Consider the following 25,346-nt stretch of genomic DNA (forward strand, 5'->3'; position numbering starts at 1 on the left):
GTATAAACCATGTATAAACATTCTAAACCACTGATAAGCCTACATAAACCACTTATAAACAGTCTAAACCACTGATAGGCTTATATAAACCACTGTTTACCCTATATAAACCAGTTGTAAAAACTCTAAACCACTGATAAACCTATATAAACCACTTATAAACAGTATAAACTACTTCTTACCCTGTATAAACCATGTATAAACACTCTAAATCACTGATAAGCCTACATAAACCACTTATAAACAGTATAAACCACTGATAGGCTTATATAAACCACTGTTTACCTTATATAAAGCAGTTGTAAAAACTCTAAACCACTGATAAACCTATATAAACCACTTATAAACAGTATAAACAACTTCTTACCCTGTATAAACCATGTATAAACACTCTAAACCACTAATAAGCCTACATAAACCACTTATAAACAGTCTAAACCACTGATAGACTTATATAAACCACTGTTTACCTTATATAAACCAGTTGTAAAAACTCTAAACCACTGATAAACCTATATAAAGCACTTATAAACACTATAAACTACTTCTTACCTTGTATAAACCATGTATAAACATTCTAAACCACTGATAAGCCTACATAAACCACTTATAAACAGTCTAAACCACTGATAGGCTTATATAAACCACTGTTTACCCTATATAAACCAGTTGTAAAAACTCTAAACCACTGATAAACCTATATAAACCACTTATAAACAGTATAAACTACTTCTTACCCTGTATAAACCATGTATAAACACTCTAAACCACTGATAAGCCTACATAAACCACTTATAAACAGTCTAAACCACTGATAGGCTTATATAAACCACTGTTTACCTTATATAAACCAGTTGTAAAAACTCTAAACCACTGATAAACCTATATAAACCACTTATAAACACTATAAACTACTTATTACCCTGTATAAACCATCTATAAACACTCTAAACCACTGATAAGCCTATATAAACCACTTATAAACAGTCTAAATCACTGATAGGCCTATATAGACCACGTTTACCTTATATAAACCAGTTGTAAAAACTCTAAACCACTGATAAACCTATATAAACCACTTATAAACAGTATAAACTACTTCTTACCCTGTATAAACCATGTATAAGTACTCTAAACCACTGATAAGCCTACATAAACCACTTATAAACAGTCTAAACCACTGATAGGCTTATATAAACCACTGTTTACCCTATATGAACCAGTTGTAAACACTCAAAACCACTGATAAGCCTATATAAACCACTTATAAACACTATAAATTACTTCTTACCCTGTATAAATCATTTATAAACACTTTAAACCATTGTTAATCCTTATAAACCAATTATAAACACTCTAAACCACTGGTAACCCTTAATAAACCACTACTTACGATTATAAACCACTACGGAGGAATCTTACCCAAAGAACCTATATAAACCACTTATAAACACCCACTTGAGTACTGGTTTATGGTAGTGAAATACTGGTTTAACTTAAGAAATTAGTGGATTACAGTAAAATAACAATGATTATAAAGTGTTTAAAGTAATTTAAATACGATTAAATAGTGATTGAAGGCTTTCTGCAATGAAAGACAGTAGTTTAACATGAAAAACTTTCATTCAAGTTTATAAACATGCCTTATAATGGAAAGAGAAGGGAGAGGGGTAAAAATACACACCTTTCCATTCAATGGAAGCTTTCTGCAATGGAATGGTGGTTTCTAGTGAAGATTTTTAAGATTTCCAAATCCAATAACGTTTTTTTTCCAATATTTGTTGAAAATGGAGGCGTTGTGCAATGCAATGAAGGGTTAGGAAGGCTTTCACATCTAAAAATGAGGTTTTTAGCATTAGAATGGAGCTTTTGGCATCTAACAATGGAGGTTTTTGGGTTTCAAAAATGGAGGTTTTTGGATTTTTCATACGTACGTTTTTTTGGTAGGTAGGAGGAAGAAGAAGAAGAGGGAAAAAGGTGGGTTTTGGGATTTGTTTTCTCCTAAATGTAATCATTTCAAATAGGTGATTTGATAGGGGGAAAGAGAAAGAGAGAGGGAGAGTCAAGGACATTTTAGTCATATGCACTCTTGATTGGTGATTTAGAAAACAGCCCTCTTGAAATGTCATAGTCAGAAAAAACCCCTTCTATTTGGTCATTTTCCCATTTTTTTTAAAAAATGCAATCCCCGCCCCGTGAGGGCGTTTCCACAAGTTTAATTGCCAGCCCTACGGGTGTGTTGGGTCGACCCGCCGGCCCGGGTCGATTTTGCCAGGTCTAGCCGAATTCTTTACCTCAACAGCCTCAAAACCCTTTTTTTTTGTTCTTGCCCTTGATGAATTCATCTCTTACTGGGATGAGACGCTTTTCTTCTACTGCTCTGGGGCTTCCCCCCGCAGCCAAAAACAAATTCGAAACTTACAAACTCATGCCAACAAGGAAAGAAAAACCCTCAAAAAACAGCTCAAAAACAGTTCCCCATTTACCCCCCAACGCAGAAAATTCATCCACAGGTAAGTCCTCGATCAATCCTTCAAAAAGACACGATTTTTATTATGGGTCGAAACAACTCGGTGATTTCTCTATTGGGAGTGAACCAGTTTCTATTAATAAGAATAGAAAAAACACGAATTCTATCGATTGTGTATATGTATCTGAAATACTGAGAGACAAGGACTGGTTTGTAATGTTAAATCACGAGTTAGGTGGCAAAAATAGCAGTTTAAATCCACAGTTAGTTGTGAGAATTTTGCAAAATCAAGAAAACCCATTACTCTCCCTTAAATTTTATATCTGGGTTTCTCAATTTCTTGGCGGAATCGTAAAAAATAACTCAGTGAGGAGAGTTTTAGCTGATATGTTGTTTAGAAAGGGTCCTGTTGTATTGTCAGTAGAATTACTGAAAGAGATTCAAACTGTGGGGTGTAGAATTACTGAAGAACTGTTGTGCATTTTAATTGGTAGTTGGGGAAGATTGGGTCTTGCAAAGTATTCAAATGAAGTTTTTGGGCAGATGTCATTATTAGGGTTTAAGCCGAGCACCCGGCTCTATAATTCGGTCATCGATGCATTGGTGAAATCCAATTCACTTGATTTGGCTTATTTCAAATTCCAACAAATGGCTGCTGATAATTGCTACCCCGATCGATTCACATACAATATCCTCATCCATGGAGTATGCAAGATTGGGATAGTGGATGAAGCACTTAGGCTTTTGAAACAAATGGAAAATTCAGGACATCCCCCGAATGTGTTCACATATACAATATTAATTGATGGGTTTTGTAACGCGAAGAGGGTGGATGAAGCGTTTCGGGTATTGGAGACAATGAGGAAGAAAAATGTTGCCCCGAGTGAAGCCACTTTTAGGACGTTGATTCATGGGTCGTTCCGCTGTTTGGACCCACATGCGGCTTATAAGTTGGTAACTAACTTTATAGAATGCGAGTCTGTTATGCGTGAACAGATGTGTAATACTGTATTATATTGCCTTTCAAAGAATTGTATGCCAAGGGAGGCTAGTAAGTTTTTTAGAACAATGGGCAAGAAGGGTTACTTTCCAGATGCTGCAACATTTAGCATTTTCATGGCTTGTTTGGCGAAAGGTATCGATATTAACGAAGCAAGTAAGTTATTGGATAATTTTGTTGCTCGAGGTGGAAAACCCGAATTTAATACGTACATCACGTTGATAGCTGCTTTGTACAATATAGGAAAGGCCGAGGAGGGCAGTCGATATGTAAATCAGATGATATTGGATGGACTTATGTGCAATGTGGTTTCATATAACATGTTGATAGACTGTGTCACCAAAGCTGGATTGATGGAAAAGGCATCAGAAATTTTCAGAGAGATGCTAGAAAAAGGCGTTGCTCCTAACCTTGTAACTTTCAATACGTTGATCAGTGGCCATTGCAAGGCTAGAGAGTTAAGTAAGGCTCATGAACTGCTAAAGATGTTATTAGAGCATGGATTCAAGCCAGATATTTTCACCTTTAGTTCAATAATTGATGGTCTTTGTCGGGCCCACCAGATGGAAGATGCTTTTAATTGTTTTAATGAGATGATTGAATGGGGCGTTTCACCAAACGTCGTTACATACAATATAATGATCAGGTCTCTTTGTGCCGTAGGCGAAATTACTAAGTCTATGAAACTGTTTAAAAGGATGAGAGCTGATGGGATAAGTCCAGACAATTTTTCTTTCAATGCTCTCATTTTTGGTCTGTGTAAGATGAAAAAAATGGAGAGTGCACAAATCCTTTTTGATTCCATGGTGAAAGCAGGTGCAACTCCGGATAATTATACATATAATTCTTTTATTAAAGCTTTATGTGATTCACAGAGAATTGATGAGGCTAAAGAAATGATGAATAGGATGGGGGCCAATGGTTGTGCTCCGAATTCTTATTCATATTTCTTAGTTATTGATTCCCTTTCTCGAGTGGGACGCTTAGAGGAGGCCCAAGAGTTAGTCACCAAATGTAAAAGGAAAGGAATCCATGTGAGCAACGTTCCTAAATTGAAGATGGTTATCAGCCTTTGAGATGGAGTTTTTGACAGTTGAGCAAAGTTGGATTCACATGTTTCTGTTATATTTGGGGAATGCAACCAAATGAAGCATTTGTGGGAGGGTGAAAACAAATGAAACAGTTGCCTACTTTCTGTCTATTGCATGGCTTGAAGTGAGCGAAATATAAGTATCCCATAAGGGTACAGATTTTTTGATACAGTTGCAGCTTGATTGGTAAGGTAGCCCTTTTCTTTTCTACCAAGTTAAAGGGTTCACTATCTTAGAGACACATTATATGCTACACTGCACTATCTAAACTCGTGTTAGTTGGTTACTTGCAGCGAAGCGCTTACATGTTTTCAGGAGATATCCATCCATTCCATCCTGATAAGATTCACCTCTGCAATTATGAAAGCTTAACAATAACCCATGCCATGTGATTTCAGGATCACATCTCTAAAAAGGTACGTTACGTGGGAATATTAAGTTTTTGGTGCACTTACGATTCTCGTAATTTAATCCGTCTCCTTGTGGACCAAGTGATTATCTGGGATCCCCTTGCACTTTCGTATAAAGGAGGTCATGTTTGAGTCAATATGATTTACACAAAATATAAGCAATCAGTGACTAAATTCATAGTTTGCTCCAAAAGGTCTTTGAAACATAAAATAGATACTCATTTTTTTTATCATTTATTTTTTTCTGAAGTTGGTGTCAGAAATAGTAGATAAGAGTAGGGGATCACAAATTTCACAAATATCTTTCTGTTCTCTTATTCAAAATTCTGATGAATCATAAATCTACAGGCCAACATTTTTTGGATCTGAACCACTTATATTCCCTCATTGGTTTCCACAGAGTAGGTGCACTAACCCTAGAAACATGAAAACAAACTTGAATCTCCCTCTTTTTTTCATACAACAGAGCACTGGAATACGCTATAGTTGGTTTTATACCGACAAGGAAAAGGTCTGAGAACCTCAGTTCTTTTTTCTCTAGAAATTGGGAAATTAATAAACTTATATCTTCATTTTTTTCTGAATGGCTAAACTTATATCTTCATTCCTCTCCATCTGCTCCTTTTGCCTCAGAGATTTGGTCCCTTGTCCTCAACCTCTTTGGGATATATTTGGTAATTCTCTCTCAACGAAAGGTGGTGGGTATCTTCTCTTGATTTCTGAGGGATTGCAGTTAGAAATCCTTGAGGATATTCTCGGTAGTGTGTTGGAGGAAATTTGGATCTGCCTGGCAGGGGGTTGCAAAACATCCAAAGCTCCATCACCATCAATTCATAGACCTATAGTTTAAAAACTCCCCCGTATCAACCAAGTACATGACCACGTTGTGCCGTGTCAACTAGGATTTGCTTTGGCCACGTTTTGACCTGCTTCCGCATTTTAAAACACTGCTAGACCTGATCTGTTGTTCATTATTGTTTATATTAATTAATATATTTGGATTTATCATTCATTCTTATTTATATATATGAGAAAACGGTTTCTACACACATGTGTAGATAAGTTATCTACACACTAGCTTAAAATACAGTGGAGGCCCACATTGTTTTGGTGATCCAAACCATTCATTTGATTGGCCCTCACATAGATAGGGTGTCCACAAAAAATCAGCTCCATAGTATCATCCTAACCCTTCGAACCGTGGAGGCAAAAAATGGACAGATTTGTGAAGGTTTATACACGTCCATTTTACCTAACACAAATCGTAGGGTTGGGATGATCCTATGGAGCTGATTTTTTGTGGACATCCTATCTATGTGAGGGCCAATCAAATGGATGGTTTGGATCGCCCAAACAATATGCCCTCCACTGTATTTCAAGCTAGTGTGTAGATAACTTATCTACACATGTGTGTAGAAACCGTTATATATATATATTTATTTTTATATATATATATATATATATATAGAGAGAGAGAGAGAGAGAGAGAGAGAGAGAGAGAGAGAGAGAGTTAAGTGAAGCTACACATACGTGTAGCTAACTTAGCTACACCGACGCCTTAAAATACAGTGGGCCCACATTGTTTGGGTGATCCAAACCATTCATTTGATAGGCCCTCACATTGATAGGGTGTGCCCAAAAAATCAGCTCCATCGGATGATCCCAACCCTTCAAACTGTGGAGGCAAAAATGGGCAGATTTGTGAAGGCTTTTACACGTCCATTTTTTGCCTCCACAAAGCGTAGGGTTGGGATGATCCTATGGAGCTGATTTTTTGGGCACACCCTATCTATGTGAGGGTCTATCAAACGAATGGTTTGCATCACCGAAACAATGTGGGGCCCATTGTATTTTAAGGCGTCGGTGTAGCTAAGTTAGCTACACGTATGTGTAGCTACACTTTTCTCATATATATATATATATATATATATATATATATATATATATATATATATATATATATATATATATATATAGAGAGAGAGAGAGAGAGAGAGAGAGAGAGAGAGAGAGAGAGAGAGAATAGAGTTCCTAAGGTGTCACCTCATATAGCTTATATGAGGTGGCGCTTAAAAGCATAAGGGGCCCACTTTGTTTGGATGATCCAAAGCATTCATTTGATAGGCCCTCATATAGATAGGGTGTGCCCAAAAAATCAACTTCATAGGATCATCCTAACCCTTCCATTTGTGGAGGTTGAAATGGATGGGTATAAACCTCCATAAATATGCCCATTTTTTACCTCCATAAATGGAAGGGTTAGGATGATCCTATGGACCTGATTTTTTGTAGGCACCATATCCATCTAAGGGCCTTTCAAATGAGTGGTTTGGATTACCCCAAACAAAGTGGGCCCCTTATGTTTTTAAGCGCCACCTCATATAAGCTATATGAGGTGACACCTTAGGAACTCTATTCTCATATATTAGGAACTCTATTCTCATATATATATATATATAGACAGACACTGTGTGTCCATGTTTCTGCCCATTTTTCCCCTCCACAAATGACAGGCTTATGATGATCCAATGGGGCTGATTTTTGGGCCACACCCTATCCATGGAAGGGCCTTCCAAGTGAATGCTTTGGACCCCAAAAAATGTGGGCCCCCACCCTGTTTCTGCACTCGTGTGCAGGTAAGCTTACCTGCACACTTGTGCAGGAACAACAACCTCCATATATATATATATATATATATATCTGTGTGCGTGTATGTATGTATGGATTGAAGCATTATAGCAGAACTTGATGATATACTATTATATCTGGAATTTTTGTTATATTATTCCTGATTTGTCTATCTGTGGCACGGAAAGAGGGAAATATTACCGCTTGTTAAGTTTATGCAATTCATGGATGAATTTGCTAGCTTTTAGCTATTGGCGAGCATATTTTATGGGTTTCGAGCATCTGTTTATTATTGGCGGACATTGTTTATGATTTTCAGGCTTCTGTTTATTGCTGTCAGGCATTGTTTTTGTTTGGTGGACGTAAATTTATTGTTTGACACGACTAGTGGTATCCGAGCATCTAACTCAAGGTCTATTTCAAATGGTATAAGAGCATCCTATCTAGGATCTCTTATAAGTGGTATAGGGGCTAGATTCTTCCAGCCTAATTGGGTGTTTTTGATCCTATGACCAAGCAAGGAAGCAATCATTCAACAATCATAGAGATGGATAGGGATCAGTTGGTGGACTGAGTGGCAGCGACCAAGGATGTGTGCATCCTTCATCTACGACCGAGTATTGTTTTGGCACTTGAGCATCTTACAATACGTCTGACCCCTCCCACTGCCAAGGTGAGAGAGGAGCGGGCCATTGGGGAGGAGTCAATCCCTGTTGACAGGAGACCAAGTACCAGATGATTTACTTAGGACCACCATAAGACAGGTGAAGATTTGCTCCAGATGTCGAGGTCTGTTGGATCTAGGTCACATGTGTGCTCCAATTAAGGTCATTGAGGTGCACCCTGAGGAGAGAGATGAGGTAATATTCCAGAAGACACCATTGGCAGAGAAGTAGATTAGACTCTAGAGCTTCAGGATCGGCCAATGTCGAGGGAGGGTGGCACATCAGATTCACCACACCTCCATTGCCACATCATATCCACCCTTTTCCTTTGGTACAATTTTTGAATAATAACCATTCCATAAAACATGAAGGCACAAGGACACCGATAAAGTCTCCAAAAACAAAGAAAGAGACTACAACAAACAAAAGGCCGAGCCACAAGTAAACAGACTAAAAAGGAATACCAAGAACTCACCGAGGGAGGAAGTCGAAGAAAGTAATCTGATCTTTGTCCAAACCTTCCTTAGCCAAATGATCTACTTCAATGTTTGCAGACCTCCACACTTGTCTAGCAACAATCTCAACCCTCTCGAGCAAATAAAAATTATCCTCCAAATAATCAGCAAACCTCCAATGATATCTCTTCTTAACCTTAAGCCACCCAATGACATTGAGGGAGTCTCCCTCTGATGACATAATCAAGCTGCTCTCGATGAATACGACGAGAAGCATAGACAATTGCAAGAACATCCAATTCATTAGAGTCCCTTATAATCAGAACTGGAAATACCCAAAGAGTCACAATATCCTCGGATCTAAGGAGACCACCAATTCTAGACAGACTTGGATTGCCGATGCTAGAACCATTAACATTAAGCTTCAGGAACCCAGGGGAGGGTGGATCCCATTGGTGTGGAGGCCTCTCTGAAAAGTTATGACTAAACCGAATCTCCTCCTAAGATTTGTAAAAGGAAGATGCAGTATAACTTTTAAACAAAGGGAGGCAATGCCCAATGAACCATAACCACAAAGACGCGTCTCTGAGTGAAGAAAACAATCGTAGAGCACCCTTTAAATATCCTGATGTTCCTTCCTTTCTAGATTTTCGAAATACAAATCGCAAAAGAAGATTCCGCAAGATCCTACCTTTAGAACCCCATGGAGCGAATACACAAGCCTCAATGAGCTTAGATAAATGCCTTGTGAGAACCCAACTTACCCTGAAAAGAAAAAAATGTAATCCCAGATCGATGTAAAAATACAACAGTGAATAAGAAGATGACATTGCCTCTCTAACACTGGGGAGACCAAGAAAATCACATTTTTCTGCACCCTTAGTAGTTATTGGAAGATCATTCCATTGCTAGTAAGTCTTGTTCAACGTTAGTCTGCAAGCTGCATTGGCCTAAGAGTCAGCAACACTGTTACCGTCTCGGTAATGATGAGTTAAACTTGGGTTGATTGCAGATATCAATTGCATGATTTCTTCCCAAACATAGTTAAGAGACCAATGTAACTGAGAATTATCATTAATCAAACCATTTATCTTACTAATAAGCACCTTACTGTCAGATTCAATGCACTTGAGGCAACATCACCAATTTGCAATAGCAAAGGACATCCAAGAGAGCTCTTGCTTCTGCAAGCATGTTAGAACCAATACCATAATAATGAGCATAAGCAAAAAGGATTTCAGCAAAATTTTCTCTAAATACACTCCCCCCCACCCACCCACGTCCATCTGACATACCTGGCTTGACTTTAGATGCCCCATCGACGTTCAGTTTGATACATGGTTTTAAATTTCGGTCTTAGACCCCACCTAAATCGAAATTTCGACCGTAATCCGGCAAAACAAGATAAACACTATTTTATTCCATACAAAAATTTGGCAAAGTATTTAATTAATTAAAAAAAAAGGTTTTTGGGTGAAATTTGGGGGAAAAAAAAAAAAATTTCGACCGAAATTCCAAAATTTCGGAAGAAATAAAATACCATTTCGGGTAATGTGATTTGTTGATTTCGGTGTCAGTCTCGACCGAAATCCGATTTCGGTCGAAATTTAAAACCATGGTTTGATAATAGGATTAGTGGGCTTAATCCAGAAGACCCAGATTAACCTTTGTGTGGAATTTTTTTTGGAATAATACCAAGATGGATGGCGTCCTTTGAATGACTAAACATTTTTTAGAGGCCTCTTTCCCATTCCGTATTTTATTATTATCGCTTAAACAATAATGATTAGGATCATTTTGAGGATAAATAGAGTGTGTGCCTTTATAAAGATCAAAGCAATGTTTCATTCTAACTAGTATTGCTTGGCACTGAATAGTAGGAACATCTAAAGCCTTTGAAAAAAGAGCCAGATGTCTTTAGCAACATTACCTTTGATGAAAAGATGGTTAATAGTTTCCTCCTTATCCATAGCACAACAGTTACTCTGTGATGCAATCTGGATATGTTTGTCTTTTGATTCTCTGGTTAATAGCAACTGCACTGTTGAAGACTTTCCAAGTGAAACAACCGATTTTTGTGGGAAGACCAGTCCAAATGTGCCTAGCCCAATCCTTGACATCAGTATTGTTCCGTGTAGCATTTCATGCCGATTTGGTAGAGAAACTACCATCATTTGTGAGGCACCAAACAAGCTTATCTTTGGTGGTGCAGATTTTAATATTTGTGCTTTTAATAGATTGAACCATTTCTGTAGAGAAATGCCTTTCAACATCATTGATATCCTAAATCCAATTATCGGAGAGAACATCCTTGAACTGCATGTTATTATTTATGTCCTGCCTATTTTAAGCTATCTCATAAAGTGGCTTGATCCAGAAATTAATCTTCCCTTCCCCAACTATCCATCCGCTGTGATCAATCCGAAAATCTCTGCCATTAAGAATATCCTTCCAAGGCCTTGGATGATAAGCTTTCCTTTCAACATAGTTTATGTGGCCTTTTATGGCCTATATGGATCTCATGAGCTTCCTCCATAGGGAGTTATTACCTTGCATATTGTGAAAAGCTTTACGTCTAAAGGCCAAACAATAATCTTTAACAGATTTTATGCTTAGGCCTCCTTCCGCTTTTGTTCTACATAACTTCTCACATGAGGCCCAATGGGTTCTTCTCCTCGTTCAAGTTCCCCCCACCAAACTCTGAATGGAATCTTTGGGAGGATTAAGAATAGAAATGATGTACATCGACATGCTAGTCAGGCATGATTAATAAGAGTCAACTTACCACCTGTTGAAAAGAATTTTCCTTTCCACCCTTCAATTTTAGCTCTGATTTTCTGGATAAGACTATCAAAAGCTCGATCTTTACTCTTCTTTTGTATATAGAAGCCCCCAAATAAATAAATGGTGGTTTTTTGTAAGAGAACCTAGTAAGAATCTTTAATAATATTTTGTCTACTAGAAGATAGCCTGTAAGAGCGGATGAAACTGCCCTTCTTTTTGTGTCTCATTATGGGTACATCAGCTCAACGTGGTGTCATTAAGACAGTGTTATGATGTACCAAGGTGTATTGTGTAATGTGGCTTGATTTTTTACAAAACACCAAGTGAAGATATCATTCGGTAGGCATCAGCTAACAAAGCATGCCTTATTGCCTGAAACAATGTTTGTCTTGGGCAAGATGGTACCATATGTATCTGAATTTTTAGGTGTTTGGTAAGTATTGGATTTCCGATCCTTTAAACCGTGGGTAGTCAAAGTCTCTAGCGTATCTTCTTTCAACCATTACAGATTCATAGCATTTTTATTTTCCGAGCAGAACTTGCTGAAGTTTGAAGACAATGGAAGGATTCGGGAGCAAAAAACCGTTCATTTTGTCAAAATATTATCATAAAGAGGTGACACTTCCAATCCCAAACATCATTTGGGAACATCTAATATTGTTATGCTATTATTTTATGTTTGATATGAAGTGATCTATTAATGGGATTTTAGTTTGAATATTTCGAAAGCTTGCATGTTTTTTTTTTATTTGGCCCTTGATGCTATTTTCCACAATTATTTTCAATTAATGATGTTTTCCCAAAACTTGTGAAGTCGATTTTTATCTTAGTGAGAGGCTACATATGCCGCCTTTTGCTGAACTTGAAGTATGTATACTCGAGGTTTTAAATTTCGGTTTCGGAATGCGTTTCGGTCCTCACCGAAACCGAAATTTCAGCCAAAATTTCGGTGAAATCGGACGAAATCTTCTTAACGCCTATTTTTTAGGGTATATAATTTCAGGATAATATTAAATAATGAATTAAAATCAGATTTTTTGGAGATATTTTGTAACGTTTCGATTTCACCCAATTAAAATCAAAATTTTGAAATTTCGGTTGAAATTTTGTAACGTTTCGATTTCAGTCAATTTCGGTTTCGGTCTCAACTGAAACCCAAAATTTTGGATTTCGGTCGAAATTCAAAACCTTGCTCATACTGGATGGTGTTAATAATTGAACTCTGCCTCTAGCCATGCCACCAAGAAGATAACTGGCAATGATAAGGGTGAATTTGGCTTTGTTGCTTTGCACCTTAAATAATTTCATATGAAGCAGTTGAAAATCTTACTCTCTCTTTTTTTTTGCTCACCATGATAACTTGGTTCGAATTGTCTGTGGAACTCAGGAAATTGTTCTTCTCCAAATTTTCTAGTATTGTTCCTTTTCAATTTATCTCCTAATGTTTGAGGGTAAATGTGCCAATGTTGTATTCAGTGTTTGATTCACAAGACTCATTTTATTCAAACAACCATTCATATTCAAATAATCACCAGTTCAGTGTACAAAATTAGTAGAAATGCTAGAAAATGAAGTGAGCTGAGCCTCGCCATTGGGTTTGTGCAGCTTTGCTTCTACCATCTATCCAGATGATGGGAACTCAACATAGGAGGGATTGGTGCCAGCCAGAGATCAAATACCAGTTTTTTTCGAGATGACAGTGAGTAAATTTTACGAGTTCTTTTCTTATTTAATGTTCTTCTTTCTAGTGGTCGGAGAAGATGATGTATTTGTTACTGGAGCATTCTCCAAAACCATCGCTGTTTTTTTGTTTTTTTGGCGAATTCCTTTTTCAATTGGAAAATGTTATAGTAATGAAGTTCTATGTGATATAATCGATCTGGGCGTATCTCACATGCTACTTGAGAGCCTGTGGTAGTATGATTTTGATGTGAGGGAGTGCATCAGGAGTGATTTAATAAGCACTTGATAATTTAATTTTTTTTTCTGAGTAAATTAAAACTTTGGACTATCTTTTTTCCTCTTGTTGTACACAGAATTTTGGAAAAAATTAGAATGTCTTTTCCACTATTAGTGAGTGTCTTTGCAATTTATTCAATTGAATATGTTCCTTATCTGTGAATAATCTGAACTTCTAAATAAGTAAAATAATGGTCGTAAAGGAAAAAAATAATTATTGAATTACATACAGGATGCTATGTTTCGGTCAGATTCGGCACAATTAGGATCTTAGGATATGAATCTGAATATAGGGCTTACTTGAGTTTTCTCCAAGGCTTTCTTCGAGATGGAAATGAATCAAATGGATGACGATAAACTCGTTTTTTTTTTAAAAGTGAGGTAAAACAGATATGGGAAAGAAAATAAAATAGAAACCAAGAACAGGAAAATTTGAACAAGACAAAGGCATGCTCAAGATAAAGAGTAAGAGATTAAAAATACTTGACAGCATAGTTACCTAATAAATTGTTTGTAGGAGGAATTCTAAAAATAAAAAAAATAAAAATTAGTTGATAGGATTTGCTAGGCAAGTTCGCGGAAAACCATTTCGCGGCTTTTTAGGGACAAGATACCACAAAATCAGACATATTGGGTGATGCCAACTGTCCGTCCAAGATCAACGGCTTACAGCTGACCAAGTCATGACACTAACATGATCCAGCCCTTCATTTGGTAGGCTCTACTGGGGTTATTGCATGACCACAAAATTAAACTGGTCCAATGGTCTCAACCTTTTGATCAAAAACTCAAACCGGCTAACAATACCCACCATCCGATCAGACTTACTAACATGCTTGTCACAGCCAATACTTAACTGGCAAAAGCCCATTTTGATCGAACGGTTAGGATGTTAGTTTTGTACACAACTTATTAATTTGTACGTGCATTCTTTCGTAGGGAAATGTTATTCCATCTCCCTTTGACAGCATTTCCAACCCTCTTTGTTTGTTTTTTTCCTAAAATTGATTAAATTTCCACCCTTTTTTGTTTGATTGTGTATGAAAAAATGAGGTCATTTTCACCAAAAAAGACACAAATTTAGGTGAAAATGCTGGGAAAGGGGTTGGGAATATCATTTTCCTTTTCCAAAACAAAATTGCTTTATTCAATTTCCTCATGGAAGATAGCATTCAGCATGTGAGGATATGAACAAAAAGCAAGCAAACAAAGAGCAGCAATACACTGCCAAAAAAGAGTAGACTAAACATACAACAAGTCAAGAACTAGTCGCATATCATTGTCTTCTTTTCACATTGCTAATACTCAATTGTGCAATGAAAAATATTTATAAAAATGAGAAATAATTATTGTGATAATGAAATAAATAAACTGAGCTGACCAGGTACTGAGTTGAACCAGACTGTTGGTTCTGATTGGGACCATGAAAGCAAATATAGATCAAATTCTTACGTGTGTTGTGTCTGCGCCCACTCTGATTGAATCAGGTTCCAAATTCAAGAACGCTACGCACGCGGTCGCAATGTCGGATGGACATTGAAAGCTCGGCGACATATGACCGGGGGCCCAATTCCGTCAAAAACATCCAAACTATATTGGATTGGTGTGAAGAAGACGAAGATGATGATAGAAGACATCGGCATCGATAGTTGGCGTGTGGATTTAGCATATGCATTATGTGGGCCACCAGCAGGAACGAATCATGCAAGCTGGACATGTTCCACGGCCCACTGAATCTAGGAAAAAAACCCATGAAAAAACACATTCTACAGTCTAGACTCTAGAGTAGGTTTGCAATTTTCCTTGAAAATTGGAGAATGGAAAATGAGTTAGCCAAATTTTATGAGGTGTAAAATGGGTGCAATTAAAACTGGGTGTAAAACTTGTTTTAGACCCATTATATGTAGAAAGAAAAGGAGAATGAGGCATTTTGGGTTTTCAATCAAACATGAATTCCAGTGAAAATGTTTCTATAAAAGTGGCCTTGAAGCGTAGAAAACTTTGCAAGAAGCACGAAGTCTGCCTAATGGGTCTTTTCCGGGAATCATTTTGTTAAATTTCTGGCAACTACTTAAACATTTATAAGCATGATTTAAGCTTCAAACTTCAAAAATCAAGGGAGATGGGAGGGACTGAATTGAGGAATTCATTCACTATTTATTTCATTTTCAAGCTCCTTACAAAAGGATTTGACTGTAAGATTGGTTTTCAGTTACAAGAAAAAGTTGAGATTCAAGTACAAGTTCTCATTGCAGGACAACAGGAAAGTTAACATACTCTAACTGAAAGACCAACATAAAAGTTTCTAACACCTAAATTTCAATTAATTTCATTAAGGCCGCATTTGGATACCTCATTCTTTTGTATTTTGATTTGGATTTGAGTTTTAGATACAAAATACATTAATCATCCTTATGTTGAAAGAGAGAGAGCTGCAGCAAGGTCGAGGAGCAGCGAGGGTGAAGGTAATTGCCACGAATATTGATTTCCAAATAATGTCTTGCAGAACAGATTTGAAAATCGGATTTTTTTTCACCGTTGTAGCTGATTTGGAAATCTAAGGATCTGATCAAGTTCCAAATCTCAACTGCAAATGTGAGAAATCCAAATCTAAATCTTGTGGGTATCCAAACGTGGCCTAACATCAAATGCTGTTTCTTTACATTCTAATTCTGCATTGCCCATCTCAAGCAGAAAATATACAATAAACCAAGAATAAAGATAGCACACTCTTCTGCCAAGCGGGCAGAAAATATACAATAAACCTAGAATAAAGATAGCACACTCTTCTGCCAAGCGGACACCCACTCGCACAGTGTTGCGACAAATTTTCAACAAAGGCTCCATTCTTTCTATGTCAAATTCAGTGCAATTCCGGTCCAATAATCGGTTGGGGACTCCACAATAGGTGTTTGTTGAATATAGATTGAATTTAGAATACCTGAATTATGGGCTAGCCGTGCAAAATAAAAGAAGGCCTCACCTTTTTGTGCAGAATGATTGCAAGTAATAGCTTTAAACATTTATAAGCATGTTTTAAACTTCAAACTTCAAAAGGGAGTTGGAGGGACTGAATTGAGGAGTTCACTCACTATTTATTTCATTTTCAAGCTGCTTATAAAGGATCTGATTATAAGATTGGTCTCAGTTGCAAGAACTTTCAAATCATTTTGTTAGAAAGTTGAGATTCCAGTACAAGTTCTCATTGCAAAAAAACAAGAAAGTGCACATATTCTCATTGAAAGATCAACAGAAAATTCTCAATATGTAAATTTCAATTGATTTCATTGACATTTCAAATGCTGTTTCTTTACATTCTAATTCTGCATTGCCCATATCAAGCAGATAATATACATAGAAACCAAGAATAAAGAATAGCACACCCTTCTGATAAGCTGACACAACCAGTTGTAAAATATACCTCCTGCGACACATTTACGACAAAAGGAATAGGCCAAAGATGATGGTACCTCCGTTGGGGAGAATTGATCAAGATCCCTCTCCAGGGCTGACTAGGTGAGTCAATGGGTTGACAGCTACACATGTGGATTGGCCGTGTTGATTGAGTCAAAGAGGAGTCAAAACCAGGATGATTCGATGGTGCTGTACTTGGGAAGGCCAATCATCGGAGACTAATGACCGCTATAGTACCTACAACCAACAACCGTACAGGAAACAAGAGCACGACAAGTAAGTGCACATGCTGTGAAGCCACTAGCCTACTGAACCTCTTCAAAGACGCCCTCCCACTCCGAAAAACACCAGAAAAACTTAACTGCCTCTGACCCAAATTAGCTGATCCCAACTGCCTGTTCATAATAACATCTGAAGGTATACCCTGTGGAGCCACGAGTGGCCACCACACTTTTCGGCGGTGCTCCCTCTTAGCCTTCCTCATGCTGTTGAGCTCTTGACGGATCACACATCGCACAGACCGCAAATAGGAGTTCATGTCATGGTCTCTGTAAATGGCACCACCAGAGCCATATGCTGATCGGTCACTAAGGATTTCTAGTGGGTGGGGCGAATTAAAAAACACGGTCTGTGCGGCCCGCAGTTGCTTTGCGGAATCACCGGAATCTGACATAGGATGGCACATAAGATAGAGGCCACTGCCAGAAGGGAGTAGGTCGTGGTGTGGAGAAAATTTCTCATCTGGCTGTAGAATTAGCAACTCCCCCATGGGAGCATACAAAAGTTTCTGTTGTAAAGCAACAAACACATAACAAAAGATTAGGGCATTACTGTTCAATGGCATGCTTTAAGTAATATATAGGAATTATCACGAGTTTTAGAAGACGTGAAGACCTCCCTACTGTGAGGTTATTATTATCGTTTTAGATAACTTCACTCACTATATGAAACTAAATGTGAGTATGCATTCTTTAGAATAATACGGCAGAGGATATTTAATACCAAAGCATCAACTCATACCATTTTACTTTAGTATAAGCTTGGGTAAAAGAATAAGAAGGGTTTTTTAGTATGTGAGCAATGACCCCAATCAAGTAACCTGTTCTTCAGTAAATACCCAAATCTCTTCTTTTAGGATAAATGGATCGTTTTTTTTTTTTTGAAAGATAAAGAAACTATAACTATCATTGAGAAAAACCAAAAGATTACAAAGAGGGCAGAGATTGCCGCACATACAGAGAATCACAAGACACACCCCTTTTGGCTAACAAGTCAGCACTAGGAGGGTGAGACGAATTGCCAAGAACGGATTGCGCCTACAGATGATATCCTTGATTACCTTGACAAATTTAGTTAACCACCATGGACTCAGAGGAGCCACTGACCCAAGCAATAACATTAGCTGAGTCACCGTCAACAAGTAAAGGAGAACCCACAAAATGAAACACATACAACCTCAATCCCATAAGAATACCATGAACCTCAGCCTTGTTAAGCATCATCTCGCTTGGATAGTCTCTAAAAACTCAGCCAATACCACTAGGATCTGGGTTCATACATCATTATAGATCATTCCTGGGAATAAGGTGACTTGTATGATTATTAAAGGTTTGAAAATGCAGGGACCGTCAACTTGTGTGCAATAATAAAACTGTATATTACCGTTAAAAAAAAACTGTATATATATCGAACAGATCAGGGGAATGATGATCACAATGATAAAATGAATTTCTCCCTTGCGATTGGTTAAAGTGTATGGAAAATAAATAGTGACCATATTCCTTCAAGGTTCAGCGACTCAAATTAAGGCTTTAGTAAAGGTTTGAAAAATGTAGGGACTGTCATCTTGTGTGCAATAATCAGCTGTATGTCAAACATATCAGGGTTATGATGATCACAATTATAAACTGAATTTCTCCCTTGATATTGGTTAAAATGTATGGAAAATAAATAGCGAGTTATGTGTCCATATTCTTTAAAAGACAGTAACCAAAAATATTCCCCCTACTGGTTGAAACTAAAAATTTAATGAATTAAGAGGATACCTGGTTTTTAAGGCACGGATGATTACGGAAGTTGCCATTGATGGCCTTTAGAAGCTCAGCCACATGATCAGGATAGCTGCAAGAGAAGGCTCTGGGCACAATGTCTCGATGAAGTGTTACAGCTTGAACATGACTCTTAGGCAATCCCAACTTTCGAAGCAAGTGGTCACCTCCACACATGATGGATGGTGAACCAAATGTTATAATGGGGAGTAACGAAGACATTGGTGCTTCCCCTCGTATCAACAACATGAGATTCACAAGCAGAGACAAGCTTCCCCCAAGGGAATGACCAGTAAAACGGAGAGTGGCAGAATTTCCGTGAGATTTTAGGTGAGCTTGGACTTCTGGTAACATCTGTTCATAAATCCCTTTGGCAGCTTCATAAATACCCCTGTGTACAAGCACGTCTAGACCCTGGACAACAAAACTTAAAGGCTTAGCATTTATAGGAGAAATATTAGGATTGTCAAATTGAATTGTTATGAATCCCATAATAATGCATGGAAAATACAAAGCTAATGGCAATGGTAACTCTCGTAATAGAACATAACAGGCCGAATTGGAACAATTTCAATGAAATTGCTTTGATATGGAATGGAATAAGAGGCAAAATATATGTACTCAGTATTGGATCCTAATAGAAGATCCAAGGATGAAAAAAATATACAAAATACATACTCTAGAACTATGTCTCATGGACCAATAAATGAAGCTTTAGATAATTGAATTAATATCCCTAAACAAACAATGAACATTTGTCATTCTGGGAAGTTCTATCGCTTTCAGCTGTAGGCTAGCCAAAGAGCACTTAGTTCTGCATTGTACCTAAATGTGCTAACAACATGAAAATAATTGTTTCAGAACCATTTTATGCGCAAACAACTATAGCAGGTTTACATATCTTGTAGGTTTACAAAATTTGAATATTTCGTCATAAGCAACATGGCCTCCCTTCACATAGTATTGTCTTGGCATGATCAGTTTATGACCACATACTGCCACAGTTTCCTTGTACTATGCAGGCAAATCATAATTTTTTTTTTTTGAAAGGTAAATCATTAAATACTCGTTGATTTTTTTTTCCATTAATGAAGTGGGAAGACATTTTTTTTTTTTTTTGATGACGTAGGATGTCCCCACCCACTTTGGGAGCAGGACTAGTCCCTACGGATACACGCAACGACCCACTCACCACGTGTATCAGGTAAGTCGGGGGCGGGATTCGAACACTCGTCCACAGGGAGCAAACCCGTGACTTTATGCCGAAGAGCCAACGCCTCGGTGGGTAAGGCAAATCATAATTTTTTTTAATTATTATAAAAAGGTTTACAAAAAAACTCATTGGGAAGCATGTGAACACAGTTCTCTACTTCTCATCGCTCATTTTTTTCCATTTTTTATTTATAAATTAAAAAAAAAAAAACCCCATTAGGAATAAGCCTGCCTTCATCATGTCTCAAGAGGAAAAACACCTAGCCTCACACCTTCTTCACCTCTGAAAACACTATTGAGGACATATACCACGAAAAGGTCAGATCATTCCTCCATACACTTGACACAAACAGATATCTCTCTAACAAGCAGTCATTGATATAGAAGTACCATAAAAGTAATAGACAAGACAGCTAAGATCTATAAAAGAAGAAATATATTCTTAAATAATTATAATAGGAAAGATGCCTTGATAAAATAAGCAAAAACAAAATCGGCACGAACATTCAATTTACCTCAAACTGAATGGGCTCAAACAATAGATTTGCTTGCCAAGAAGCCAATGACTCGGAACCCTGCACATGAACAGTCCAAAATCATCACCTGACCATGGAACAAACAAACAATATTGACCCAACAAAAAAAAAAAAAAACTACCCTGCACCTGAATGACAAAAAATCTTGTGCCACTGCTATCATCATCACATATAAACCACTTGCAAGGTGATGAATGTGCCGAATTCAAGTCCTTTGCAACAGCTTGTTTCATTTCCTCCTTAGCTGCAACAACGGCTGTCACTGAATTTGTTGTGACCATAAAAGATGCAACATCAGAGCTTATTATCTCAGGTTTTCCATCACTACTACTGCCTTCATTCAATGAATCTTCCCTTATCTCTGTTTTGGAAGATCTGAAGGGGAGAATGTTCCTCGTCTGAGACTGTAGATAGGAAGCAGCAGTGGCAGCAATTTGATAAGCCGCCGAGGCAGTTATCCGGTATCCATTCTTTCTATGTTTCTCATCCACCTGTCCTTCTATTGCCTCCTTTTCCATTTCTTGAACTCGGGAGGACGTCTTTTCCTTTTCCGCATTTGCAAATTGTGCCTTCTTCTCCAATGAGGACGTAATGAATCGCAATCCCTGGTATCTTAGTAGATTTCCTGACTGAAACAAAAACAGACAATAAATCCATTACCCTCCCATATAAAAGTTTCTGTCAGCAAATTGAAAATCCACAAATGAGCAAATGATCAAGCAATGTTGTATCCACCCATTAGAAAGAACTGATCAGATGAAAAAAATTGACCAAAAAACATAAAAAATCCGCAAACATGTATCTCATCTTTTAGTATAAAAACACATCAATCAAAACCTCGGAGCATGACAAATTCTTGCAAAATGTCAAAAACAAAAACAATTCTGAAATGGGTACCTTGATTTATTGTACAAAAATTCTGTAGTATAATAGGAAAGATACCATTTCAGAATTATTGTACAAAAATATATTCTTGAACAAAAATATTTCTTACCCAAAACAGAGTACAGATATCCCTCAACCAAATGCAACCCAGGTGAAAAATTCTCCCAAAAAATCCAAAATCCAAAATCCAAAATCCCAAAAGTGTACTCTGTTTTGGGTAAGAAATCCACACCCCATAGACCCCCAAACCTCCCTACATGATAAAAAATCAAAATACAAGAAATGGGTACACCTTGATTCTATTCATCAATCAAACAAACAAACAAACAAACACCCCATGAAACCAAAACGCCTCCACATGAAAATCTCCCAATAATACCAAAAATCCACAAATGGGTACCTTGATTCTATGCATCAAATAGACACACCAAAACAACTCCACAATAATACATTATACAAAACTCCAAATAATATTAAAAAAAAAATCCACAAATGGGGTACCTTGATCTTGGGAATGGAATAAGCAAGTCTCCCCAAATACGACATTTGTGCATACAACCTCGCCTCAACCAAGGACACCCGCCTAAGCAATCTAGAGAAAGAATCCCTATCAAATTCAACCCCAATCCCATTCCCATTCTCCTCCTCCACACCGCAAACTTCCGATTCTTCCCCATCACTACACCCACAACATCTCCCACCCTTCTTCGCCGCCTCCTCCTCGTCCAAAACCTCTCTATCACTCTTCCTCTGCCCCTTCCAAATAGACCTCAAATGCAATATTTTCAACACCCAACTCCCATCCCTATTCTCCAAACCCCCCTCCATTTTTTCCACATTCTCCATCTCTTCTCCTTCCTCGCCATTTCCAACATCCTCGAGGGCATTCCTGTCATTCCCCCCCTCCCCCCCGGCCCATAGAGACCTTAATGGATACGTAAATGGATACCTCGCCGCCGACGAAGTCTCCGTCGAGCTTTCCACCGAAGCTCCTTTCGCATTCGCCGAAACGCTACACCCTCTCCTCCCCAGCGCGCTAACCTGCGCCGTATGAGTGCTAACCTGCGCCTGGTGCGTGCGTACGGAGATCGGCACTCCGGGACTCTTGAAACACAGACTCTCCATCCTCTCTTCCCTTTTGCCCTTTTTTTTTAAAATTTTTTCAAACAAAATATAACTATAACAGTTTCTTTTTTTTTCTTTCTCTCCCTTTCTTCTTCCTCAGAAACGCTAAAATGCACTCTGGGGGGGCGTACGCTGGTTAACGTGCGCCCCTAACTTTAATAGAGAAGAGAGGAATGAGGAGGAGGAAGAAAGGTTATGGGAATTTAAAAGCGGAGGGTAGCTGGGCCAATGTTTCTAACAAGACCCTAACCATAAATTCTCCCAACAAAATCGGAAGCCTAGAAATAATTAAAGATGGACCCCTCAAAATCAAAACCCCAAAAGCCATCTCCTCTCTTTCGTTTCCTTTTCCTCTCTTTGTAGTTTTGTTGGTGCAGTTGCGTGTACGAACTTTAGGTGTTGAATAGTTGAAACTTGAAAGCGCCTCTAAATATCGTGTACGCGCGTGCCTGCCCTGTCATCGGTTACTGATCAACAATAAAAACCAGCTCTCTTTAATTTCACGACCTTCTCTCTCTCTCTCTCTCTCTCTCTCTCTCTCTCTCTTTTCTACTTTTGGGTTCGCGTGGGAGACGTGTAGACATATATCTCTACCGTTCATCTCTTGGGTCAACACTTGCTAACGACTGTGAAATCGTGACCGTTGATGTTTTAGAACATCGTGAGTGGACCCACATGATTTCATTTAGTTTTTTTATGTATCTTTTTGTGATTTGGTTTTGTTTCTTTAAGTTTTAGTCTAAGTTACCTACTTAATAGACATTCTTATTTAGAAGATAGTAATTGTGGGATGGTTGCTTTCTTTTTCAAGATGGAGGGTGGAAACGAATTTACTGTAGGGTGGAAAGGAATTTACTGTATTTTGGTTAGAATCCAGTTTCCCAAGACAACACTCTTTCCCTTTCTTTTGTGGGTAATTGTCATTTGAAAGGGTAGAACCTAGTATAAGTGTCTTTTAGGAAGTGTAAATTTTAGCATTTTTACAGGTTACTGATATTGGCACTGCCTTGTTTTATAATGTACCTATATTCACTTCTTTTTTAAGAGAAATGATAAATGCGCCACTTTTCATCACATGGGACACCCAACTGTAGTGTATGTGGCAATCAAATCCGTTGAATCCTTCTTACGTGAAGTACATCGGCCCCTCTGCAGTCATTGATACACTGCTGCTAGGTGTCCCAGCTGGTTAAATAAGGAATTTGCTAGGGACTTTCATATAAAGGCATTTTGGGGTTGGCTGTTGCATGAAAACAGCCGCACACAACCGTATTTGATAATGAGCAGAAGACACCTCGTCTTATATGACTTCGCCTCGCTATCAAGATATGGTTGTGCAGATACTATTTGCCTGAATATAATGGGAAATGATAAAAAGAGATTTTGGATCTACTTGTGTCATGTCTATGTGATTAAATCCGTAAGTCCCACCAGCCAGATGTTGTTGAGAACACGTTCAGTTTTATTCCAGCCATAGCTAAACCATTGATTTTGGTGCTTCTTTATCGAACGCTTGTAGGTGCTGTTTTTGAGAGATTTAGGGCAAGGAAAGGATTGTGGGTTTTTGCTAGGGCTTTCTCTCATGTTCCTAGGGGGCTCCTACCTTTCTTAAGACAAAATTACTCTTATCTTATGAAAAAATGACAAACATATCCTGCTTGAACACCTGTTCGTTTGAGATTGAACACCAGTCCTGTTTGGTTGAGATTATGACAACCGATGGTGAGCCCCCAAACCGATTATCGGAGGCAAATTACATTTATTTTTAGTCCAATAATCAGTTTGTGGCCTCACCATCGGTTATTATAATATAAAACGAACAGAGCCTAAATATGTTCTTAGTACAAATTCGATTAACACCAATTGATTCGTTTGATTGTTAACATTTCTCTATTTATAAATCCCTTTTAAAAATAGTAATTTTGGGGTCGTGCAAGAAAGCATAGACACAAAGTTTGGATTTTAAATCATAGAAGCAAATGTTGATGATGTTTAAATCATAGAAGCAAATGTTGATGATGTTTGGGAAGACTTCGAGTAAAAATTAGGAAAACCCACATGGCCACATGATGTCATTTGTTTGGAAAATGATAAATTCACCCTCTTATTTACCATGGCCATTCCCTCCTACTGGTTTCGTAACTATGAAAAGATTGGTCCTTGTTAGAATAGGGGGCACATTTATCACCAACCTCTTTTTTTACTGCGCATACATCTACTTACTATATACACTTGATTTTGAAAATTAAACACAACAAAAGACATGAAATCATGGTTAAGTGCATCTGTTTGATGAGAGTTCGATTTGAATTTCTCACAAGATTTACAAATAATATACATGAAAAACTGATGAATTAATTAGGGCGCTGATATCCCCCCCCCCCCAGGGCTGGCTAACGTATTCCCACCATTTGACCGGTCTCTCTCTCTCTCTCCACACACACAACAGGAACAGTTGGTGGGCCCAATAGAAACCATTGGTGGAATGGTGGACCCATCTTTGAACAACGTAGGCCCCGCCCATACCACACCATAGGATAATCCAAACCGCCCATTTGATGGGCCATAAACGTAAATAGGTTGTGTCCCAAAATATTTTTCCATAGGCGGATCCTAGCCCTCTGATCTAAATAGAAACTACATCTTATGCAACCTCTATAGATG

General features: G+C 37.9%; 2 protein-coding genes across 6 annotated transcripts; one reads left to right on the top strand and one right to left on the bottom strand.

The window, feature by feature from the left end:
* Positions 1-2,219: 2,219 nt before the first annotated feature.
* PPR40 (pentatricopeptide (PPR) domain protein 40) lies at positions 2,220-15,327 on the top strand. Of its 5 annotated transcripts, none has more exons than XM_077362722.1 (4): positions 2,220-4,747; positions 4,855-4,977; positions 13,109-13,202; positions 14,950-15,327. In XM_077362722.1, the coding sequence occupies exon 1, from the start codon at positions 2,336-2,338 to the stop codon at positions 4,544-4,546; it is 2,211 nt and encodes a 736-aa protein (XP_077218837.1). In that variant the 5' UTR covers positions 2,220-2,335; the 3' UTR covers positions 4,547-4,747; positions 4,855-4,977; positions 13,109-13,202; positions 14,950-15,327. The 5 variants fall into 5 exon arrangements, with proteins under 5 accessions (XP_077218837.1, XP_077218839.1, XP_077218838.1 ...); XM_077362724.1 differs by lacking the exon at positions 14,950-15,327 and adding an exon at positions 12,040-12,118 and having other exon boundaries at positions 2,220-4,752; positions 13,109-13,403; XM_077362723.1 differs by lacking the exon at positions 14,950-15,327 and adding an exon at positions 12,040-12,118 and having other exon boundaries at positions 13,109-13,403.
* A 1,387-nt stretch (positions 15,328-16,714) lies between these two features.
* Positions 16,715-23,189, bottom strand: LOC143853047 (phospholipase A1 PLIP2, chloroplastic-like). The gene is made up of 5 exons (XM_077362757.1): positions 22,059-23,189; positions 20,801-21,301; positions 20,652-20,711; positions 18,922-19,338; positions 16,715-17,663 (listed from the first exon to the last, which is right to left on the bottom strand). The coding sequence occupies exons 1-5, from the start codon at positions 22,680-22,682 to the stop codon at positions 17,085-17,087; spliced, it is 2,181 nt and encodes a 726-aa protein (XP_077218872.1). The 5' UTR covers positions 22,683-23,189; the 3' UTR covers positions 16,715-17,084.
* Between the last annotated feature and the right edge of the window lie 2,157 nt (positions 23,190-25,346).

This window comes from Tasmannia lanceolata, unplaced genomic scaffold (genome assembly GCF_043159265.1).
Source record: "Tasmannia lanceolata isolate RefF3 unplaced genomic scaffold, GAP_Taslan_0.1 ptg000019l, whole genome shotgun sequence".
Taxonomy (NCBI): Eukaryota; Viridiplantae; Streptophyta; class Magnoliopsida; order Canellales; family Winteraceae; genus Tasmannia; species Tasmannia lanceolata.

Excerpts from the sequence above, each read along its gene's own strand:
- PPR40 (XM_077362722.1), top strand. The coding sequence starts at position 2,336 with ATGAATTCATCTCTTACTGGGATGAGACGCTTTTCTTCTACTGCTCTG.
- LOC143853047 (XM_077362757.1), bottom strand. The coding sequence starts at position 22,682 with ATGGAGAGTCTGTGTTTCAAGAGTCCCGGAGTGCCGATCTCCGTACGC. Across the intron at positions 21,302-22,058 it reads ATTCCATTCCCAAGATCAAG|TCAGGAAATCTACTAAGATA; the intron begins GTACCCCATTTG and ends TTTTTGTTTCAG. Across the intron at positions 20,712-20,800 it reads CAAGATTTTTTGTCATTCAG|GGTTCCGAGTCATTGGCTTC; the intron begins GTGCAGGGTAGT and ends GTTCATGTGCAG.